Source organism: Vicugna pacos, chromosome 27, assembly GCF_048564905.1.
Source record: "Vicugna pacos chromosome 27, VicPac4, whole genome shotgun sequence".
NCBI lineage: Eukaryota > Metazoa > Chordata > Mammalia > Artiodactyla > Camelidae > Vicugna > Vicugna pacos.
The window spans coordinates 15,770,054-15,792,186 of NC_133013.1; the positions used below are offsets into that span (position 1 = coordinate 15,770,054).

Sequence of the window (22,133 nt, forward strand, 5' to 3'; positions counted from 1 at the left end):
CTGGCTCTTCATCTTTGACGAAGGAAAATGTGCACTCTCAAGCTGTAAGAAGCTGAGCCACGTTCGGGCTGACAGATGTATTCCTTTGGGAAGAAAGAACGGCATCGTGGAAAGAACAAAGGCTTTGCAGGCAGATCTGGGTTTGAGTCATGTATCGGCCGTTCACTTGCCTCGTGACCTTTGACAGATGAATTTTGCTAAGATTTTGTTTCTTTGTGCACACAGTGGGTTATGGCAGTGATAAATGAGATGCTGTATGTTCCGTGTCAGGTTGGAACACTATAGAGTAGTGACTGCTAATAACCTGCTTGCCAGGTGGGAGAGGAAGGCAGAGCTGGACAATGTGTGATCTGGGAAGAGGTAGGGGTTGGGGAACCCCAAATTTGGGTAATAAAGTGTATGTCTATAATAGAATCCCAAGAAAAACCAAATTATTCACATTTTCCTCTGTATTCTAGCTCAACCCTGTAACTATAGGCTCCATTTTCAGACACAGCAAGGAAAGGCCCACAACATCAGTGCCACAGTGAGGAGGCAGACGGGCTGGCCTGGATGTTGCTGGGGTGGCTCGTGACCACGCTCACGGCGTGGCAGTAAGCGCACGGATGTCCTTCTCTGTTTTCTAAATTTCGCTCACAAAGTGTTTCGAGCAAAGAACGTTTTGCCAGGATGTAACAGGAGGTTTATGACATCCAGACCCCTCAGTGAGTGTTTTCCTCACCTTCCCCTCACTCTCCTCCCTTCTCCCTTCTCTTGTAGAAACCATTACCGCCAGAGCGCAGCCGTCATGGGGGGAGCGTCCAGGAAGTGCTACTACACCCTCACCTGGGCCGTCACCTTCCCGCACGATGGCGACGTCTGCTACCTGGCCTACCACTACCCCTACACCTACAGCGCCCTCACGGTAACTCCCTCTTCGCAGCCTTACCCTGGCGGCGCTGACGGGGCTCTGTGAGGTTGTCCTGGAAATACTCAGGAGACCCTGACACCCTGGTGGGGACCTAGTGCCTTCCAAAGGAGCCAGGGTGTGGTCGCTAACTTGGTGGCTTGATCTTTGTCCCGTTTCCTTCATTGGACAGAGCAGGAGGCTGAGGTCATGACCAGCGACATTCTGGAGACCCGAGGGGCATGCAGGGAGGTGGGGGGCATTTCTTAGGGGCTCTGTTTTCAAAACACCCTCAAATTAAGCACAGAGTAGTGAGACTGGAGCGATATTATTAAATTGAAATGGGGGTAAAGCCATGTAAACTGAGATGCAGACTGAAAGGACATCGACTCATGGAGAGGAGAGGCCCAGAGGGCAGGGAGGCAAGGCTCAGAAAAACTCCCTGAGTTCACTTTGCAGCCACGCCCCTTTTCCAGTGGTCCCCACGGCCAGGGGCTGGAGGCTCTAGAAGGATTCAGGGTGGACAAGAAGGGAGAAAGAACACCGAATCACTGCAGATGGGGCCACAATCTTTTTACGAGAGGAGCGTCGTGTCAGCCAATCCAAACTCGAAGTTAGCCTTCTTTTTTTTTTTTTTTTACATTTTTTTTTATTGATTCATAATCATTTTACAGTGTTGTGTCAAATTCCAGTGTTCAGCACAATTTTTCAGTCATTCATGGACATATACACACTCATTGTCACATTTGTTTCTCTGTGATTTATCATAACATTTTGTGTATATTTCCCTGTGCTATACAGTGTAATCTTGTTTATCTATTCTACAATTTTGAAATCCCTCTTATGTCCTGTCAGGTCCCATACCAGGCTCGTTAGACCGGTCCTAGCAATCTGTTTAAACCATGCAGTTTCCTGTTATTTGAAGAAACTGGCAACCATCCCTTTCCCCTAGCTGTTTCATGGATGTCCTGAGGATTAATGAGCTAAAGTAGCTCCTGTAAAGTACTTTCATCCTCTGTGTTAATGCAAAATGTTATTAGCATATCTATAATACCATGTGCATATGCGAACGTATATATCACTTAGCATGAAGGAGGAGCATTTTCATTTCAAGTCTGTGATAAGATGTTGGAAAAGATAATAACCGAGACTGTCTTTCCCCTCCGAAGGAAGGTTCAGGTCTCAATAAAGTTTTTTTCTCCATTGAGAAGGCGTACCTTCAACGACTTGGCTAACTGCTTCGTGAAAGTACATCTGCCCTTCTCTCCATATGTTGTCTTGCCTAAAGAGAGATTTTTACTGTTTCCCAGATTGCAAAGATACACAACTAGTATTACTTGTGTATCACAGTTAGAGATCTCAAGACATTCATCCAAGAAATGTGCAGCTCAAGCTTTGCCGTAACGAGGCATGTTTGTTTTAAAACATGCTTGTTGCCTTTAGGGACTCAGAACAGGCAAGATTCATGGTCCCCTTCAACAGCTGTTTTTACTGTCTTGTCTGTGTTGTCATGGCACGAGAATAGCCTGCTGGGGAAGGAGATTCCTTTCTCAAGGTGCATTTGCCTTTTCAGTCGGGGGAGTGGTCCGTGGGTCCAAGACACTGTTCTTTTCCCTTTTACTTGTTAGAACATCTTTGACCCGGCGGAGATCCTCAGTGGCAGTTGGTATAAAACTTTAGAATTCAGAGGGGTTTGGGAAATTGTCTCATTCACCTTTGTCATTTACAGATGCAAAAACTGAGACCTAGAAATCCCATACTTAGCTAGTGGCCAAGCAGGGAACTGAGTGCTGGCCTTTGACGTCTATTCCTGTCTGAATAGAAGGTCTGAAACTCCTTCAGCTGGCCTGGGCCGCGCCTGGCTTCTTCCTGTGAATTTCAGACTTTGAATCAGCTTGTAGGCACTTCAAAGGACCCATCAAAGCATCTTGGAATAAAAATGGGGTCATCTTTGGGGACAATGCTATCCTCAGCTGGACCACATCTGTAGCACTCAGCCTTATAGATAGAAATCGTGGGCTGAGAACTTGAACGCAGCCGTCGGAGGTTACATGATCACACACCTTGATGGTGACAAGCGCCCAGAAGAGTGGGCTGCTGTTGTAGTAGTTACTGTGTGTCATATCTTGTGCTTCTGGGACCACTCACTCCTCTTGTCAGACCAAAGCACAGGGTCTAAAGTTCACAGTCAACAAATAGATTAGGAGCCACTGAGGTCAAATTGGGGGTAATTTTATCTTGAGGGGTACAAACCTCAAGAAAAGAGGACCCCTCCATCACTTGGTCTCCATGAGAGGAAGAGAGAGGCCTTGTTCATTGATTTCTATTGGCTTATTACTTAACCTATTGACGGAATCTCTTCCCACCAGGGTAAGTTTGATGAGAGTTAATGAGAAAGAGAGACAGGAAAAGGGAGAGTTTTTCATTCCTTTTAAATGAGTAGAACAGAGTAAGAAGGACGATTTGTTACGTGAAGAGAAAAATGTATATACTCGATTTTAGGTTTTACATTTCCAATAATGCATGGGCTTTGTCCTCTCTGGGTTTAAGACAATAATTGACTCTGTGACTTCTCTTAAAAAACAAAAAACAAAACAAAACCCCTTCCTCCCATCATGGACAAAATGAGTACATTCTGGAATGCACACTAGTCATTTTTATTTTTGGACATGTCCTAAGGAGAAGCAATTTTCTTCTCACAGATCAGTGATAAATTAAATGTGAATGATACCCCAAGGGCAGAATTAACTGTATGTTACTCGGGGGTTATGCTGAGGGGTGGAAAATACATTTCTATGTGGAATTCATAATTTGTAAATCTCTTATAATATGGATTACATTTAATAATTACAGACATTTTTACAGCAGAGGACATGTATGTTGGAGGGTTTTTCAACATGACTGTAATTTTGCAACTTTAAAAAAAGTATTCTTCTCTTATAATGAGAGAATTAATATTTGGTTCTTTCAAATTGATATCTTCCAGATGCTTGCCAGGAACTCTGTTGGATAATTGTCCAAATTACAGTATTAAAGGAAAGCTAAAAGAAAGAAATACAATATTACTGTAATTATGAAGCAAGCAAAAGGAAATCCATTTAATCATCTATCTCAAGTTATCAATAATTGCAACGACTGTTAAAGTGTTGTTAGCAATACTTGTTAAAGTATTTGGATTATGTTATGGATTGCCCCTGGGTAGCCAGAAGGATTGGTTGAAAATGGTGCCCCAAGAGAGTTTTTGATGGACATTTTTGAGAGTAAGAAAATGGGATCTCACTGAAAACTTACAACTGTATTAGTTGCCAAGAGACAGGAAGAGTGCTCATGAGTAGGATTCACGTGTTGCAAGAACTTAAGGCTTTTAAGAGTGCAGAGCAGAGTTTTTCCACTGGACACATATACCCACTGTGATAGATGCTACCAGCATTATCTTTAGAGATGAAATGGAGTGTAGTGTGGGGAGAGAAAGGGGGAGAGAGGGTAAGGGCAGAGAGGGAGAGAGACAGGAAGAACTGAGAATGAGAATGCCATATTCACAATCTCTTCAAAAGGGCTCAGAATAAATGATAAGTTTAAAACGTGTCAAATGGGAACTATTGACCTACATGTGGTAGATCAAAGATGCAATGGGGAAGTCATAAATCAGTGTTGTCAGGTAATCAATGGACAGGCACCTGTCTTTGAATGGGCCAAAACAAAGGACAGGCACCAAAGAAGGGTCCTGATGTTGAGGAGTTGGACACGAAAGGCCATTCTGGAGGAGCTGAGGTGTGCGTGGGTGGTGAAGTCATTGACCACAGGGACAACTCCTGAATTCCAGGGTTTTGAGCACAATGTAAGAATAAGTTCTGGAGTCAGAAGGCCAGGGTTGGGGTCTAAGCTCTGTGTTTTCTTGTAGGGTAGCCGTGGGCAAGCTTTTTAACTTCCCTCAACCTCAGTGTTCACATCTTTAAAACTGGAAATGTAGAAAGCATTACTCTAGGGGTTATCAAGATGAAACGACTTGACACATGGAAAGTGTTGGCCAAGTCCTTCCGTCTAGTAAACAATATTAGATGGTGACCATTAGAGCATTTACTCTCTCTTTTTTTTTGAGTTTGTGTGATTATTTTCTCTGGGGCTGATCGGAAGCCACCCATTCCACAATTTATAACAAAACTAAAATTATGTGAAAAAAATCCCCAGTAGAGGACCAAAAAGAAAGAAATATGACAGCTACTGACAGGTTTCTTAGGGTGATTGATTATGATTGCTTTTCCTTTGCTCTCGTCTCCAAATCATCAGCAACATAACTTTGTTCATTTTTAATGGAAAATGATACTAAAATCATCTTTTTCTAACGGGCAAACCTGTGAGCTTACTCCTAGAGACTCAACACTTCTCTCAGTCTCAAAGGAAGTCTGTTTAACTTAGGGAGCGTGGTATTGGCAGACCGGGGCAGTTTGAGGACGCTCATTAGAACCTGCTTATAGCACGTTCCGTTGCTTTTATTTAGCTGAAAGGTGTCATTTGTTCTTCTTTTGCCATGAGAAGCCTTCGATTCTCTGATGGGTGTATTTAAGTGACAGCCGAGAACTAGGCAGTACACAAATAAAACAGGCCATCTCCTTAGGGGTTCAGCGTCCTTCTGAATTAGGGGAACAGGGAGTGCAGCAGTTAGGGGATCACAATAAGAAAGGAATGATCTTGGAGCGCAGAGGGCTTCTCATTTTATCGGTGGCCATCACCAGGGTAACCTGCTGAGGTCAAGTGAAGTCTTTTATGGAAGTTTTAAGGGGGTAGCTGATAAAGCAGAGGGGCAGAAGACCCGCGCAGGGCTGTTATTACAGTTGGCGGCTGGCACATTCATTCAGAAACCCTACCTCTCTCATCAGTGTTGCCAACAATATCCAATTAGACATGGCCCGGCTGGACCCGAGATGGGAGCATTCACCTAAAAATCATTTTCAGGAGAACAATACAAAGCCGTTTTGGCAAAAGGCAATCCAACAGAAGTTTATAATTGGTTAACTTCTGGGGTCAGAATAATGCACTAAGAGCAGAGATGTTGCATATTCAGTGGCAGGTGGGATGGGACAGAGATTTCAGTGAGGGGTGCAGGGAGATGGCTGCATGAACAATCACAGAAAGTGAGCTTAAACTAAAAATATTAGGCATGTGTTGAGTTGCAATAGTAATCGTGAAAAGTGGAATATTAAAAAAAATTAACAAAGAACTCCTAGGAGAAGAAAGCTTTCAAACTTTCTCCAGCATATACCCCGAAGGAGCCCCTTAAAGTGACACTGTTTTGAAGGACAATGGGTGTGGGCACAAGGTGCTTTTTTTTTTTTTTTTTGACTTTTTTCTCTTGTAGCTAATTGTGTTTGGTGACTTCTATAGACAAACCTGTTTCAAACCTGCTTCCCATATCTGATTTCTAAAATCTAGATTTTATTTTTTTTAAGACTTGGCAAGAAGGGCTATGGCCTATTTGTAACTTTGTACACATCAAAGAATGATGGCCAGTACTTTCCTGGAGAAGGGCCTCCCTGTCTCCTCCATCCCCACCCACCTCACCCCACCTCAAGAATCCTTGTAGCCGTACCTCAGTGTGGAACAAATAGCTTTGGTGTCAAAAACAAGACAAAACAAACAAAACAAAACAAAGCAAAAGCCTTCATAGAAACAGTTCAGCAGACAGCGTTTCCCAGAGTGTATTCCACAGCACACCAGGGTCCCGAGATCTTTAGAGGAAAAGGGTTTCAGGGTCATATAAATTCATGAAGCACTATTTGCTAGTTTTTCTTCTAGGAGTTCACAGTGCATATGAGCACGTTAAAGAACCTGACCGGTTCTGCAGCCATGAAAATGTCCTCATTTTCATTTCCTTTAATTCACCCTGTCCCAGGTGCTTTGACTATGAAGCTCCTGCCTCTCCACCTCCCTGTCCACACCCCAGCACTCAGTAACATCCTGCAGATTACATTTTGGGAAATGCTGCAGCAAAAGATCTCAATTTCTTAGTTTGGGAGCCTAGAATCTTGATAGTAATTGTCAGGCGGAGTCTACTTAGTCCAGATTTCAATAATTAGTGTTGGGAGCAGCTTTCACCTGGAAATTTATGAGAATGATTAAAAGAAGTTGTTTATGATCACAGAGAGTATCGTCTGTGTCCAGGGAAATCTTGACTCTTTCTGATGGTGCGGGACTTCCCCTTTTCCAGCATGGCTGAGACATGGCTGACAGGCCGATGGGGTCTTTTTCGTTCCTGTCCTGCGCCATCTCTCCTGGGACACCAGAAGAACGCTTCCCTAGCAGGGCTTTAATTATACTGATTTAATATTGATCTTCTTTTTAATATGAATTTCTTTCATGAGCTTCTTTTAGGAGGACACTTTCCTGTTCCCAAGTGGTTTTATTTTTGCTGTTTTAAAAACCACTTTTACGTCAGTCTAATTTCATCTAATTGTTGTCAGAAGATGTGGTTTGTACAATTTCTGCTTTTTTAAAAAAAAATTTAGTGAATATTTTAATAGTCCTGCATGTGATGAATTTTTGTTACAGTTCCATGGATGCTCAAGAAAAAGAATAATGGATATTCTCTGTAAAGACAGTTTGACATATATCTATAAAAAACAGTATCGTTCAAATACTCCATATCATTTTTTTGCAGTTGATTTATTCAAGACCGAGGTACTGTTTTAAAGTCTTTCTCTCCTCGTACATTTTTTTCCCCTTCTGCCGTTTCTGTGTTGTATATTTCAATTCTGCATTATTTGATTCTTAAGATTTATGAGTTTTGTATGTTCATTGTGAAGTGTGCCCTTTATCAAAATAAGATTTTTAAGCCCATTTAATGCATTTGGTCTTGAATATGACTTCTTCATATATTACTGCTGCCATGCCCACTTTAATTTATGTTTGCTTATCCATTTAGTTTCAATATTTCTCTTTTAAAATGTTTTAGTAGAGGCAAATAAAATAAAAAGATAATTTAGGCGTGTTTTCATACACATCATGGGTCTTTTTTTTTTTTCTCTTCTCTTTAAAATTACCTTCTATATACAACAGGCAATGGGAGTTTTAAAAACGAATCTGAAAGTTTTTGTCATTTCATAAGGCTATTTAACCTGTTTATACTTATAACAGTTTCTGGTGTTACTTCTGTCATTTCGGCTTTGTGCTGTTTTCCATGTTTCATTGCTTTTCTTTCTCTCTCTCCCCCTTTCTCTGTCCATCTGTCCGTCCCTCTTCCTTCCTTCCTCTCTTTCTTTCTTCCTTTTTCGTGTAACATAGAGTGACCATATTTTCTTTGATTTTTTCCCTATAGTGTTTCCCTTTTAGATCTTAAAAACATCATTTGAACCTACATTTCTCCATCAATAGTAACAGCTAAAATTGAGTGCTTCCTATCTGACAGGCACTTCTCACATACAATATATGGCTAAATTATAGCAACTACTGAATAACTATATTAGCAACTAGGTAATGCTATTTTATATACAATTTAAAGATGAGAAAACAGAGTCACAAAGAGGTTAAGGACAGAATTTACACCACTTGTCTAGAATCCATAGCTACAATTTGAACCCAAGCAGTTTGACTCAGGGGCCTGCCCTCTTAGTCATCTTGCTAGACTGCCTTTCTGTTTTCACGAATTAAATAATATTATGTCCATTTAAGTTGGAAAGTTAATATTTTGTTTTACTTTATTCCTTACTTACGCATTTTTAAAAATTTCATTTTAGAACCAGATCATGAGATTAACATTTGATAATACGTATTTTCTCCCTAAAGATTTATATTTTATGTTTATATTAGGTAGTAACCATGTTTTCCAAGAGTCATTTAGACAAACCTTGTTTAACTGGACTATCCTTTTATATTATTCTTTAGTTCAATTTGGGGGCAGCTGAAGTTCGCCTTCAAGTTATTATTGTCAATAAAAATGAGGTGATATGTTTTCTGAGCTCTTGCATAACTGAGCATTTTTGAGCAAAACTCATGAGGAAAAAGTTGGCTGGCTATAGGTTTACTGATTATAATCCTTTGTATTTTCAAACTCTAAGCAGTACTGCATTTCCTCTGACATCTAGTGTTGCACAAGGGAGTATGACCCAAGAATGCCTTTTTGCATATGTGTATGTGTATCTATGTAGGTCTGTCTACACACACACACACACACACACTCTCTCTCTCTCTAACTTTAATTGTACTGTGCAACCCCCATTCTGCTCAACAAGGAGCAGTAGTGTTGAGTTTAGATGGACAATCAAACACATAGGATGATGCTTTACCCAGAACCACATGAACTCATCCTTGGTAAAGGATACAGAGCAAGCATCCTAGAATGGCTTTGTGAAGGTCTCTGGACTCCTAGGCACAGCCTCCTTGGTCCTGATCACTCTTCACTGAGGAAGTATGTGGTCACGAGGGATGAAGCTGAGCTCAGCCTGGAAAAGCTTTCATCAGCCCTGGGGTTTCTTCAGCCTTCACGCTTGGCTAGTTAGGGAGGGCCTTTGTGTTTGTGGATGTACAATTAGTCTCCTTGTCTCTGCAAGGGTATGAGACTCGCTCCCAATCTCCAGTGCAGGTGCATCACACACATGCCTGGTGATCACCTGACAAACAATCAGAAGAATGAATACGAACGTTTGGCCAGACACATGCGCCTTAGCTGAATTCTCGTCTCGAATCTGAGACAGCCATCCTCAGAGTTCCTTTTCTTAGTGTTGTGTCAAATGCTGGCTCCCAGAAATATCACCAGAACAACCTATTTCTAGGACAGACCTGAGTTTGTTGCTTACTTTGGTGGGACAGACAGACTAATGCCTACTCGCCTCCCTCCAAAGGTGTCCGTATTCTAACCCCTGGAACCTGTGAAGATGTTGCTTTATATGGCACAAGGGGCTTTGCAGATGTGAAGTGAAGGCTCTTGAGATGAGGAGATGATGCTGGATTATCAGACTGGGTCCAGTGTCATCACAAGGATCCTTAACCATGAACGAATGAGACAGAAGAGTCAGGGTCTGAGAGGGAGATTTGACCATGGAAGCCAAGGTGGAATGATGTAACTGCTGACTCTGAATGTGGAGCAAGGCACCATGGGACGAGGAATGCAGGTGACCTCCAGGAGGTGGAAAAGGCAAGGAAATGACTTACCCTCTAGAGCCTCTAGAAGGAGCACCATCCTGCCAACACCTTGATTTTTGCACAATAAAAAACCATTTTGGAATTCTGACCTCTGGAGCTGTACTACATTAAATTTGTGTTGTCTTCATCCACTAAATTTATGGTAACTTGTGACAAAAGTGATGGGAAACTAATATACTTGACAAGGGAGAACAGGACGGAGGCTCAATAGTCTCTCAAAGAGGGAAGGGCAAAACTGGGCTACTTATTAAGACTTTAAAGTTTTGTTTAAAGTCGGGTATTTTAATGTAGGGGCTCAATTAGCTTTGGGTAAAGATCATGATATAATGGTTTTAGATTGGTGGACACTACAAGGCAAGAATCTTGAGGAGAAGGGTCCAAAAGGTCTTGGATCAAAGAGTCAGTTGATCCTTTCTATGAAAGAGTTGGTGAGATGTTCCTGAAAAATAATACATTTATGAAACATACATTTATTTGTAATTTCTATTTTCTTGGGCAAGAGTTTCCTAGAACAGTAAAATTATGTGGAAAGAGACAGGGAACAATAAAGTCATATTAATGTAGGCAGTGGGCCATGTGGCGGCAGATGGTTTGGGGTCTCAATTATAAAAAGGATATAATTCAGTCAAATTTTCAGATATCCCTGAGACTACAGGAAAGAATCATCTGGCAATCTCTTTTTTCCTTGGGACGTTTTCCTTAATTTTTTTCCCTCTAAGTCAAATGTTTCAATAGAATACAAGTAGATTTTAGTCTATGCCTACCCAGATGGCACGACTTTTACTTAGTTTAGGAAATTCTTTTTCGTATTTCCTCGTGTATTAGTTTTATATCGCTGCTGTAACAAATTATCACAAATTTGGTAGCTTAAACAGTAAGAAAAAAATCTTACAGCTCTATTGGTGAGAAGTTCAACACGGATAAAAGTCACTGGGCAAAGTCAAGGTGTGGGGGCTTTGTTTATTCTGGAGGATCCATTGTCTTGCCCTTCCAGCTCTTAGAGGACACCACATCGCTCAGCTTTTGACCCCTTTCCTCCGTCTTCCAAGCCGGCAGTGGTAGGCCGAGTCCTTTGCATCTGTGCTGGTTCTCTGCAGCTGGGCTAAGTTCGGTGCTTTTCAGCACTTGTGATTAGATTGGTCCCAACTGGATAGTGCAGGATACCCTCCCATCTCAGATAGACCTTCATCCTAAACATGTCTGCAAGGTCCTTTTGCCACGTAAGGTAACCCATTGACGGGGTCTGAAGATTAGGGCATGGGCATCCTGAGGGGAGTTGTTACCCTGCCTGCCACCTCTATAGTAAGTCCTTTCCACGTGTAAACACTTCCTCTACCTTTTGAGGGCACTGCTCCCTTTTACATAAAATGTATTATACATACTTTAAAAATTTTCATAGGATTTGTGTTTGTTTCATTTGTCTAGTAGGCTTGTTATTTGTCCAAAAACAAGGTGGGCAGCGTTTCCTTGGCCTTCTCCTTGCCTATTTGTGTTAATACCTGTTTGCTCTTCAGTTGGGAGGATGCTTTTTGTGCACTGACGTTCTTGCGTTGGAGAGGGCCAGTATCCCTCTCACCGGGTCAGTGAACGTACCTTTGGAGGTCTTTAGGATTGTTGACCAAGAGCCCTAGTGTCCATGGGGCCCCATTTTTGTCTCTCTCTGTGTTTTACATGAGTGTGTAAATGGGAAGGTAGGGTAGGAAAAATCATTTGCTACTAGTCAGTTGTTCCCTGCACTTAGCATTCTCCTGGGGTTAATTGCTTTCTGTTTCCCTTTAACATGCTCACAGCTCTCCTCACATCGCTTGATTCTCAAGTGCTCTGCACTGCTGGAGCTCTGTCTCAGGTTCCCGAGTGCCCTGCGTGTGCCCCATCATCATGATATCTGCATTCTTTACATGTCACTGTCGTGGGAAGAATGTCATACGCCCCGACCCTCTTGCTTTCGGTGCAGCATGAAAATGGACATTCTGTTGTGCAGACACGTGCAGGGACGAGGCCTCCTGTTCTGCCTCACTGACCTTCCCCCAGGCAGTAGGAGTAGCCCCCTCTTTTCATCACTGAATGCCCAGTGTCGGGCAGATTAAGTTAACAAAAATACTTCTAAACGGTAAGGAGCTCGATGAATGTAAGCTTTGTTGCTGCTTTCTACAATTGTTATTGTCAAAAATATTAATGTGCACGTCTATTTCATCTCTGCTCCAGACTCACCTGGACATGCTGGAAAAAAGCGTGAACCCCAGGCAGGTCTACTTCCGGCAGGAGGTTCTCTGCCAGACACTCGGAGGAAATTCATGTCCATTGGTGACCATCACCGCCATGCCCGAGTCCAACAGTGCTGAGCATCTGGAGCAGTTCCGTGAGTAAAACAAGGACCTTATTCTTTGAAGATTGGGTGATGGGGGCTTGGTCCTCAGTCTTGGAAGCACTCTGTCCTTTGAGATCAGATGCTCTATGAAGGGTTGGGGACTGGTCTACCTTTAGAGAAACACCCCCAACTCTTCTGGATGGAATGTAAAGGATAAAGGTTAATGTTGCTTTGATATCAAAGGGAGGAAAAATAAATCACAAACTGTCAGAGAGATGAAATGACTTGTCGGAATTGAGAGCAGCTTACAAGGAGCAGTTACTTCTCCTAAAACAGAACCAGGACTGGAAAATGAATCACCTTTTCTGACCTCTAATCTGGGGACTTTTCCCCCCATGCTCACTGCCGTTAAACCCCCCCCTCTGTCAAGTTTGGAAAGGAAGGAAGTTGAGTCCTGGAGCCCTGGCTGAAGAATTCTCTTGATGATCTGAATATAACTTGGATTCGAAGAGCTGATGGTGTGGAGGAGGCTCTAGCCAAGAACTGTAAAACCAAACCAAAACATACAGGCACCCACACATAGACATGCACAGACACAGACACAGGCACATGCATGCTCTTTTAATGGTGGAGCGTGGTTTACTGGTGACCAACTAGCTTTTAAAGTTGGCTCCTGACATAGACTGAGACCTGAGATAAGGCAGGAAAAACCAAGTGGGATGGGGGATGCTTTTTAATACGGAAAAGTTGGGAAGATGAGAGAAAAGACGGGGGGATTAAAGATCCAGCTAATTTATCCCCCAAAGATGCAGCCTTACCTGATGAGGTGCTAACTGCATTCAGGTGAATCTTTGGCGGGTCAGAGACGGAATTTCTCACACCCCATCAGCATCTGACAGTGGAGGCTTAACAGTCTGGCTAATCAACAAGCCATTATCCCATCTGAATTAATAAGGCCTTAAAACACTTTGATGAATAATAAGGGATTTTCCAAAAATTCTCTTATGTGCTTTATGCATCTGAGAGCAATTTCTGTAACAGTCACAGAGTCCTTCCCTTGCAGATGAGCAGTTCTGGGAAGTTAGAGACAGTAATCCTTCCAGTGCAGACTTCATCCAACAATTAATTATTTACTTAGGCAAGTGGATCTATGCATGTCTGTATTTTGCAGGTCCCATTTCTAAGTAGCAGCTGCACAGTGCCCAGTGTCTGATGATCACATGCAGCTGCCTCTGCTTTTGCATTTTTATTTATGCCAACAATGGTGCTCTTGGTGATATTCTAACCACAGAGATCATTCTTACTTTAAGCAGAGGACTTAAAACACAGGAAGGCCCCTAAGTAATTTGGCACTCTGAAATAGTTCAGTTCAAAAAAAAAAAGAGAGAGCAAAGATCTCTTAGCGCACCTTGACAGCAATCAAAGGAGGCTGGTTTCTGCTTGCGCTCTACGAGTAGTAATAATACACACGCACTCTCATGTGTCACTACAGTGTCTCCCTTAAACTTGTGCTAGTACGTCAGCTGTTGTCCGTGTCAGCAGCATCCTGGGCACGCGTGGAGAGGCCCAGAGAGCGGTGAAATGAATGCTGTCTGTTTTCTTTTTGACGTAATAGACTTGCAAGTGACCATCATTGAGCTGGATCCCGAGGGGAAAGGACTCATGGGCGCTGCCTTCACAGGTGTGCCAGCCGCACAGCTGCACAGGCCCCATGCTCGGAAGGGCCTTTCCATTAAACTTTGTTTAATGCTCTTCTAGCACCATCTTGAAAATCTTAAAAAAGTTTCGAACGAGAGGCTTTGCCTTTTCATTTTGCAAGGGTCCCTAGCATTGTGTAGTCGGTTCTGGGACTAATCTAAGGTCATGTGGCTAAAAAGTGACCAAGGCCAGTGCCCTTCCCATGTTACCGTTCTCTTCTTCCAAGGATGCAAGTGGCTTTCCCACCTATTTTGCGCGTCCACTGAAGGTCTTACGCGTGTGTGTTATGTAGTTGATTGGTACCTTTCATCGTGGGGCTGAATTCAGGACCGTCCGTTTTTACAGAGGAGGTAAGTGGAACTTGGTGAGATTAAACACCACGGTCGGGGTGGTGCCTGTTTCCGATTTTCTTACTCTGATTCCAGGGTCCATATGCACAACAAATGCACTGATACAGTCATCAGCACAGGTGCTGAGCATCACCATTCAGGCTCCGCTTTGTGAGCCAGAACTTCCCCTCCTCTATGTCCTCACCTTATCAGAAGCTAGCTTAGTTGTTAAAGCCCCTCACACCGAAGTGACTCTTGTCCGTTTATTACCCTCTTCCTGCTCATAACAAATTTTCTTTTCTTTTCCTTACCCAGTGGGAGCATTTTCATGGTGGGTGTTTCAGACACCATGGCAGGGAGTAATACAGGGAAAATGGGGCACGGGAGGACGGCTGTGTCCCAGGTCTCGGACGAGTCCCTGGGACGCACTCCGCCAAGGGAGGGTCCTTGGATTCACACAGGAAAGAATTCAAGAGAGAGCCATGGTTGACTAAAAGTGGATTTATTCAGAGAGAGGCACACTGCACAGACAGACCGTAGGCAGTCTCCGAAGGCCAGAGAGAGCAACCGCGAGGTGCAGGTTGTCAGTTTTTATGGGCTCAGTAACTTCTCATGCTAACAAGTGGGAGGGTTATTCCCACTGCTGGGGGAGGGGCAGGGATTCCCAGGAATTGGGCCACTGCCCTCTTTTTGACCTTCCATGGTCAGCCTTGGAACTGTCATGGCCCCTGTGGGTGTGCCATTTACCATGCCGCGTATCACAATGAGTGTACAGTGAGCCTCAAGGTCTACTGGAGGTCAAGTCTTCTGCCGTCTGGTGCCCATGGCTGTGCCATTCCTTTAATGGCTGTGCCCTGCCTCCTCCCCTCCTGTGTCAGAAGGAGAGAGGGAGAGAAGATTCAGACCCTCCTTCCAGGCCCTTCAGACCCCGGCACGGGGCTGAGATTGCATGGCCTGGGCCTCAGGGCTGCGAGCTTAGTCCTGAGTGAGCTGCAGAGTCCAACATTAGCTCAGCAGGTTGCAGTGTATACACGAACACAGGCCAGTGCCAGTGAGAAGAAAAGCGCGATATGAACACTATCCACCCTCCAGCATGCAAGTAACCATGGCCGTAAACCAGAAATAAAACCACGTGGCTTTCCTTGAACCACAAACAGTGCTTCACTGTTGTAGGACAAGAACACAGCAAGTGAGCTGGCAGCTCAAGACTCTCCTGCCTCCAGGCTTCCCTCCAGGGGGTGCTCAGTTGTCTTACCTGCTTCCTCTGCCCGGGGACTAGGCCTTCAGGCTGCAGCTGTATTTAGCTGTGATCTGGCTAGTTTCCCGTTCAGTGGCGGCCACTCACCCCTCAGGAGGAGGTATTTGTGCACTGAAAGCCTTTCTTTCCACTGTGCAGGATTATCACTTCAGTCTTATTTTAGCAACCCAAGAAATAAGAGCATGGCTATGGGGCCGAGGGAGAAAGTCCCCGCTGGAGACTGGTTCCCTGGTGGTCTGGCCTGAAGTCCTGGACCTGGGGATTATTGAGAACAATTTATTGATTACTTTTAGTCCTTCCTAGGCCCTGGGCTCCAGAGAGTCTCCTGGAAGCTTTAATTTGGTTTGATTTATTTTTCAAAAGCATTTTTAAAAAAAGCTATTTTCCTGGAAATATTAACCGTATTTTCTTGATAAATATATTTTTAGTTCAATAATAGCCAGATTTGCCTGGTGTATGCTTTATTGCTCTCTGGAGAACCAAGGATGAGTGCCTTCTCACAATGGTCCCAAGAAAGAAGATTCACTTTATACCTTGAGATTTGAGCCCTCAGAGCCAAGATGTTGGCAGATCTCCGAAAGCAAAGTCACTCTCTGCCCTTTTCAGTGGGACAGTGAACACAGGGAAGGTCTCTGAGACATTGTCATTGAAGTCTTTATAGTAGAGACAGGCTTGAAGAGAAACACATAATAAAAAGGGAACCATTACAAAAGGATAAATGACTCAATTGGAGCATCAGAGACTCTTCATGGATGAGGCATTGGAGAATTAGTTAAGTCCAGGCACTTAAACTGATAGGATTCCAGGGGTCACGGGAGCCCTGGAGGTTTGGGCTTTGCTGAGTGGAGAGTGACTGAGGAAAGAACAGAATCCAAGAGGATGGGATAAAGGCCTCAACAGGTCACCAATCAGCAGATTGGGGAGCAGGTTCCTGTAGACAAGATCAATCCGGGACACTGATTCTAGTGCTTTCTGAGACTACGCTCCCCTGGTTAAAGGTGTTTTGGCAGAGCTGCACTCGGCCTAGTTAGAGCCTTTCATGCGCTGTATGTTAGTAGGTACTCTGGCTGGTAGACCCTTGAATATGCGACACCTAAGTAAAGAGCTGAGAAGTCATATTTTCTTCAGTTTGTGTACACTTCAGGACTGGGGTGTGTGTGTGTGCGTGTGTGTGTGTGTCTCTGTCTGTCTGTGTGTATTTGGGGTTTGCTCTGAGAGGAGGTACTGCATTTAAGCAGAACTAGAGAGCAGTTGAGAGGGTGAAGTCTTGGGGGAGGTGGGGCATTGTTTCCTCAAATCCTAGTGGATGAGAAAGCCAGAGAGGAGAGGAGTTCTGTTGCCAGTGGATGCAACCGGTGTTCCAGGTTCTTGTCCCAGAAAGAATTCAGAGACAAGACGTAGTGGTTAAAAAAGTAAAGTGAGGATTTATTAAAGGATGGATAGATAGTACACTCTCAAGGGGAGAGTGGGCAGGCTCAGGTGAGCAGCTGCCCTGTGTTTCTTTGGCAAGTTAGTTACACAGGGTGTAAAAATGAATGGGTGGAATATTCACTGGGGAGGGAAGGGTTTGGGGTCGTCCCTGATTATCATCCCAACTCCACCTTCCCAAAGGGAGGAGGGATTTTTGTCCTTATTTAGTCTGGATCAGAAGTGTCATGGCGCCGGTGCATGGTGGGTACTTCTGATCTGCAAGGCTAATTTTATTAAAAATGAGGGCATAATGAGCAAAAGGTTACATTCAGACACTGGAGATTCCTGCATTTTCTCACCTTTCTCTGTCGGTCTTCAGGCCACTCATCACCCCAAAGGGTATGACCGCTTATCAGCCCAAAAGTTTCTGCCTTTCTTTCTCTGCCCTGGGGCCCCTGGTGCTTATGTGATGTGTGGTTTCCTACATTTGGCCTGTGCCCCTCTTTTCTGCCCAGTTCCTGCCATTTGGTCTGTGTCCCCCTTTCTCTGCTCATATTTAGCTCCCTGCCTGTTCTGACACTTCTATCTTTTCAAGGCTCAGCCATCCCCCAAACCACGTCTCCTTTCTGCTTCTGGCAGAGGCGCTGCCTTGGCTGTCATGGGCTTTCCTGTACTTGTCGTTAACGCCATTTTGCAGATGGCCAAGTGAAGCCTCATGGAAAGTAAAAAACCAGCCTGAGGCCCCACCCATAGGAAGTGGTGCTCAGGAGGAGACCCCACGTCTCTGTCCCGGAGTTCCAGAACATCCCCCTTCTCAGGGTCTGCCCTCACCGGGAAATTCCCCAGAAACGCACCCAAACCAAATGCTCTGCTTATTAAAGACCATCCTCATTTTGTTAACTTTTCCGTTTTCTCCGCGTTCCCCCCTCATATTTTCATGACCATTTCAGTCCAGGGAGAGTTGAGTTCCTTTTTGGGTTTGGGGACCTACGTCTCTTCATTTTCCCCAGGAACTTCCTTGCTGATTTTTGTTTTCCCCCTTTGGACATCTAGAGATCCAGACCCTAGAACGGTGTGGTCTTGACCATCCTCAAGACCTACCTGAGAGGGGGGACGATTTTGTGGGGATTTTCTGAGGGAAAATGTCATTCTCTTCTCAGAAACTCTCATTCTCCCAGCGCCTGGTTGCTGACTGACTCACCGACGACTGGTGAGAAGCCAGGAAACAGCAAAGGTGGATGGGAGGGGGCGGATCTGCTATTTTTGCCCTCGGAGACACCTCCACCCTGCATTTATTATAAGCTAAAAGGGCAGAGTGTGACCTTTGTGTGTCTCTGGCGGTGAGGTAATCTCGCTCGGCTGCCACCGCCTCCTCTGGTTCACACACCCTGCTTTCCAGGGGGCCTGAGGGGGGAGAAGCCAGAGGCTGCATTTGCCTTTGCTGAAGAGTACCTTTCCCTAGTTCTTTTCCTTAAGAGTCTTCTTACAAAAGCAATGTTCTATTCAGCCTGCCATTATGCTAAAAGCTTTTCCTTGGAAGACAATAGCTATTCTCAGAGAAAAAGATTTACTCAGGGCCCCGAGGGTGTAATGAGCTACCACGCGGCACCTGCCTGGGCTCAGGAGTTGTCACTTGTAAGTGGTTTTAAATGAGCACGGAGTGGAAAAATACACAGCTACAGAATTCCCCTTTTGGCTTCTTTGCAAATCATTTTCCATCCTCTCTGGCCTTTGTCTCTTTCCAAGACACCTGATCAGGTAGGAAGAGCAGAGCTTTCCAGCGGGGAGAGCGGGAAGCGACAATACTGGTCCAAGGAAAACAGAAACTCTGGTGAAGTAGAACCTCTCACTCCTGGAAATTTCTGGGGTTTTTTGCACACCCCCAGAGGCATGTGGGGCCAAGTACTACTAAGGGATCACTGAATTTTAGAGCTTAAACATCCATAGAAACTGTGGGTTTAGGTTTCCCAGTTGCTGGTGAGGGATTGAAGCTCAGAAGTGTGGACAAGCTGTCTCGGTCACCTGGCAGGTTGATGCAGAGGGGGCTTGAGACCTCAGACCCCTCGCCTCCTGGTGAAATTCAATGCTTTTCTTTTTTTGTAAAGCACTGCTTCTGACAAATATTAGAGCTAAAAAAAAATGAACTACAAGAGTATAAAGAGACTTCTCTCTATGGAAGTTTTTAATAAAAAGAGTTAGGATTAAACTAAATTGTACCCTCTTCCTGTCTTAGGATTTCCATCTCTTCAGGCAACCAGGGCTTGGAGCCACAGTAGATATTAGGAATATATTATGTAATTTTTAAAAAAATTTTAAAATATTTTAGTTGAAGTACAGTCGGTTACAATGTGTCAATTTCTGGTGTCCAGCACCGTGTCCCAGCCATGCGTATACATGCATATATTCGTTTTCATATTCTTTTTTGTTAAAGGTTATTACAAGATACTGAAAGTAATCTTTGTCATTGAGGCCCTCATAATCCACATTGTGTGTGTGTGTATGTGTGTGAAAGTCACGTGAACAGGTCATTATGATACAGCAAGTTATACCAGAACAATTAGACCAGGACAAAGCTCAGTGGAAGCACAGAAAACAGAGCATTTATCTTCATGGTGGAATCAAAGAGGGACTGGAACCCACAAGGGGAAGCTGTCTAAATCTCATGTGCACAACGGCCCCTATATTGACACAGCTTTGCTTTCCAAGAAACCTCAGATGGGAATCCAAAAACTATTTGAAGAACTGTTTGAATCTCTCTTGAGAAGACATGAAAGGGGGGTTACATAAAACACATCCAAGCCACCGTAAGTTTGTTTTTCCTCGTCTTTCTTACTATTACCAATCGGCACACACAAATAGTGGTTCCCAATAATCCCACCATTTCTCAGTACAAACCCTCACACTGGATGACATTGAGTCTGGTGGAATATCCCCTTTCTGTTTCCCGTTTCGGTCTGGTTGCTCCAAGAAGAGGAAGGCTAAGAATCTTTCCTCCTTCCGAGGCTGGTTGGGGAGAATGGGAAAAACGGTAAAGCCATACGGTTGAGTCGTTTTGCTGATACCTGATCACATATTTCACTCTTACACAGTTTTTATGTAATATATTATTTTGTCCTTATAGTTCCCTTGTGAGTTGAGGAAGAAAATAAATATTAACGCCCATTTTTATGATAATAAAGCTGAGATTCAGTGCCAGTGCCATTGGATCTGCGTCCTGAAGTCAGACTGCTACATGCAGAGACATGGAGGAGTGTCTCTCCACGCAGGAAAATAGCATTTGCAGAGACAAGGAACCCTGGGAATGATGCTGTGAGCATCTCAGGGAGCCAGGACGATAGGATGGTGGACTGATGATGGGGTCAGGCAATAAGGAGGGAAAAGTTAGTTGGGCTGAGTGGTAAAGAACCTTATTTTTCATGTTAGTTTCTCCTGAAGGTAATGGTGAGCCAATAGGATGTTATGAAAAGCTGAGAAATGACAAGATCAGATTCATTTTGGGGGAAGATTTTGTGGCAGTGAAGTGGGAGAAGTCCAGAGTAAGGATAGCAGGGGAGACATGTTGCCCAGCCTGGAGGAGTTCTTAAGCACTTGGACCCTAGGTTCAGACTCAGTGGGGTTCTGATCTTGGCTCTGCCATTTATCAGCTTTGTGACCTTGGAAAAGATGCTTCAACTCTCCTTGACTAGGCTCCCCCATTTATAAACTGCAGGTAACAATAGTACCGCCTTCATGGATCCATCTGAAGATGGGAAAGGGCTTAGAACGGAGCCTGACACATAACGAGCAGTCAAGAAGTAGCAACAGTTGTCATCATTCATCTGCATGATGAGGTTCCCAAGGAAGATAAGTCTATGGAAATGGGAGGGAAGGGTCTAAATGTGGGGACACGTCTAAGTTAGAAGTGAAAGGTCTTATATATGGGATCTTAAAAAGAAGAGACACAAATGAACTTATCTACAGAACAGAAACAGGCTCACAGACATAGAGAACAAATTTATGGTTACCAAGGGGTAAAGATCGGTGAGAAAGGATAAATTGGGAGTTTGAAATTTGCACCTCTTGGGGAGTGTTGGAAATGTTAGCTATCTTGATTGTGGTTGTGGTTTCATGGGTATATACACCTATCACAATTCATCAAATTGTACATCTGAAATATGTGTAGTTTACAAGAATCATACCATAACAAAATGTTAAAAAATAAATTTCCAAAAAAAAATTTTTTTTACATTTTTTATTGATTCATAATCATTTTACAGTGTTGTGTCAAATTCCAGTGTTCAGCACAATTTTTCAGTCATTCATGGACATATACACACTCATTGTCACATTTTTTTCTCTGTGATTTATCATAACATTTTGTGTATGTTTCCCTGTGCTATACAGTGTAATCTTGTTTATCTATTCTACAATTTTGAAATCCCAGTCTATCCCTTCCCACCCTCTACCCTCCCCCCCCAGTAACCACAAGTCTGTATTCTCTGTCCATGAGTCTATTTCTGTCCTGTATTTATGCTTTGTTTTTGTTTGTTTTTGTTTTTTAGATTCCACATATGAGCGATCTCACATGGTATTTTTCTTTCTCTTTCTGGCTTACTTCACTTAGAATGACATTCTCTAGGATCATCCATGTTGCTGCAAATGGCATTATGTTGTCGGTTTTTATGGCTGAGTAGTATTCCATTGTATAAATATACCACATCTTCTTTATCCAGTCACCTGTTGATGGACATTTAGGTTGTTTCCATGTTTTGGCTATTGTAAATAATGCTGCTATGAACATTGGGGTGCAGGTGTCATCCTGAAGTAGATTTCCTTCTGGGTACAAGCCCAGGAGTGGGATTCCTGAGTCATATGGTAAGTCTATTCCTAGTCTTTTGAGGAATCTCCACACTGTTTTCCATAGTGGCTGCACCAAACTGCATTCCCACCAGCAGTGTAGGAGGGTTCCCCTTTCTCCACAGCCTCTCCAGCATTTGTCATTTGTGGATTTTTGAATGACGGCCATTCTGACTGGTGTGAGGTGATACCTCATTGTAGTTTTGATTTGCATTTCTCTGATAATTAGTGATATTGAACATTTTTTCATGTGCTTTTTGATCATTTGTATGT

General features: G+C 43.6%; 1 protein-coding gene across 1 annotated transcript in view; it reads left to right on the top strand.

Annotated features, from left to right (window-relative positions):
* AGBL1 (AGBL carboxypeptidase 1) overlaps nt 1-22,133 on the top strand; it is a 645,810-nt gene that overhangs the window by 174,111 nt on the left and 449,566 nt on the right. Inside the window, exons 16-17 of the mRNA XM_072950742.1 lie at nt 760-904; nt 12,227-12,380. Of these exons, the coding sequence (XP_072806843.1) occupies nt 760-904; nt 12,227-12,380 (299 nt within the window). The remainder of the gene's footprint in view (nt 1-759; nt 905-12,226; nt 12,381-22,133) is intronic.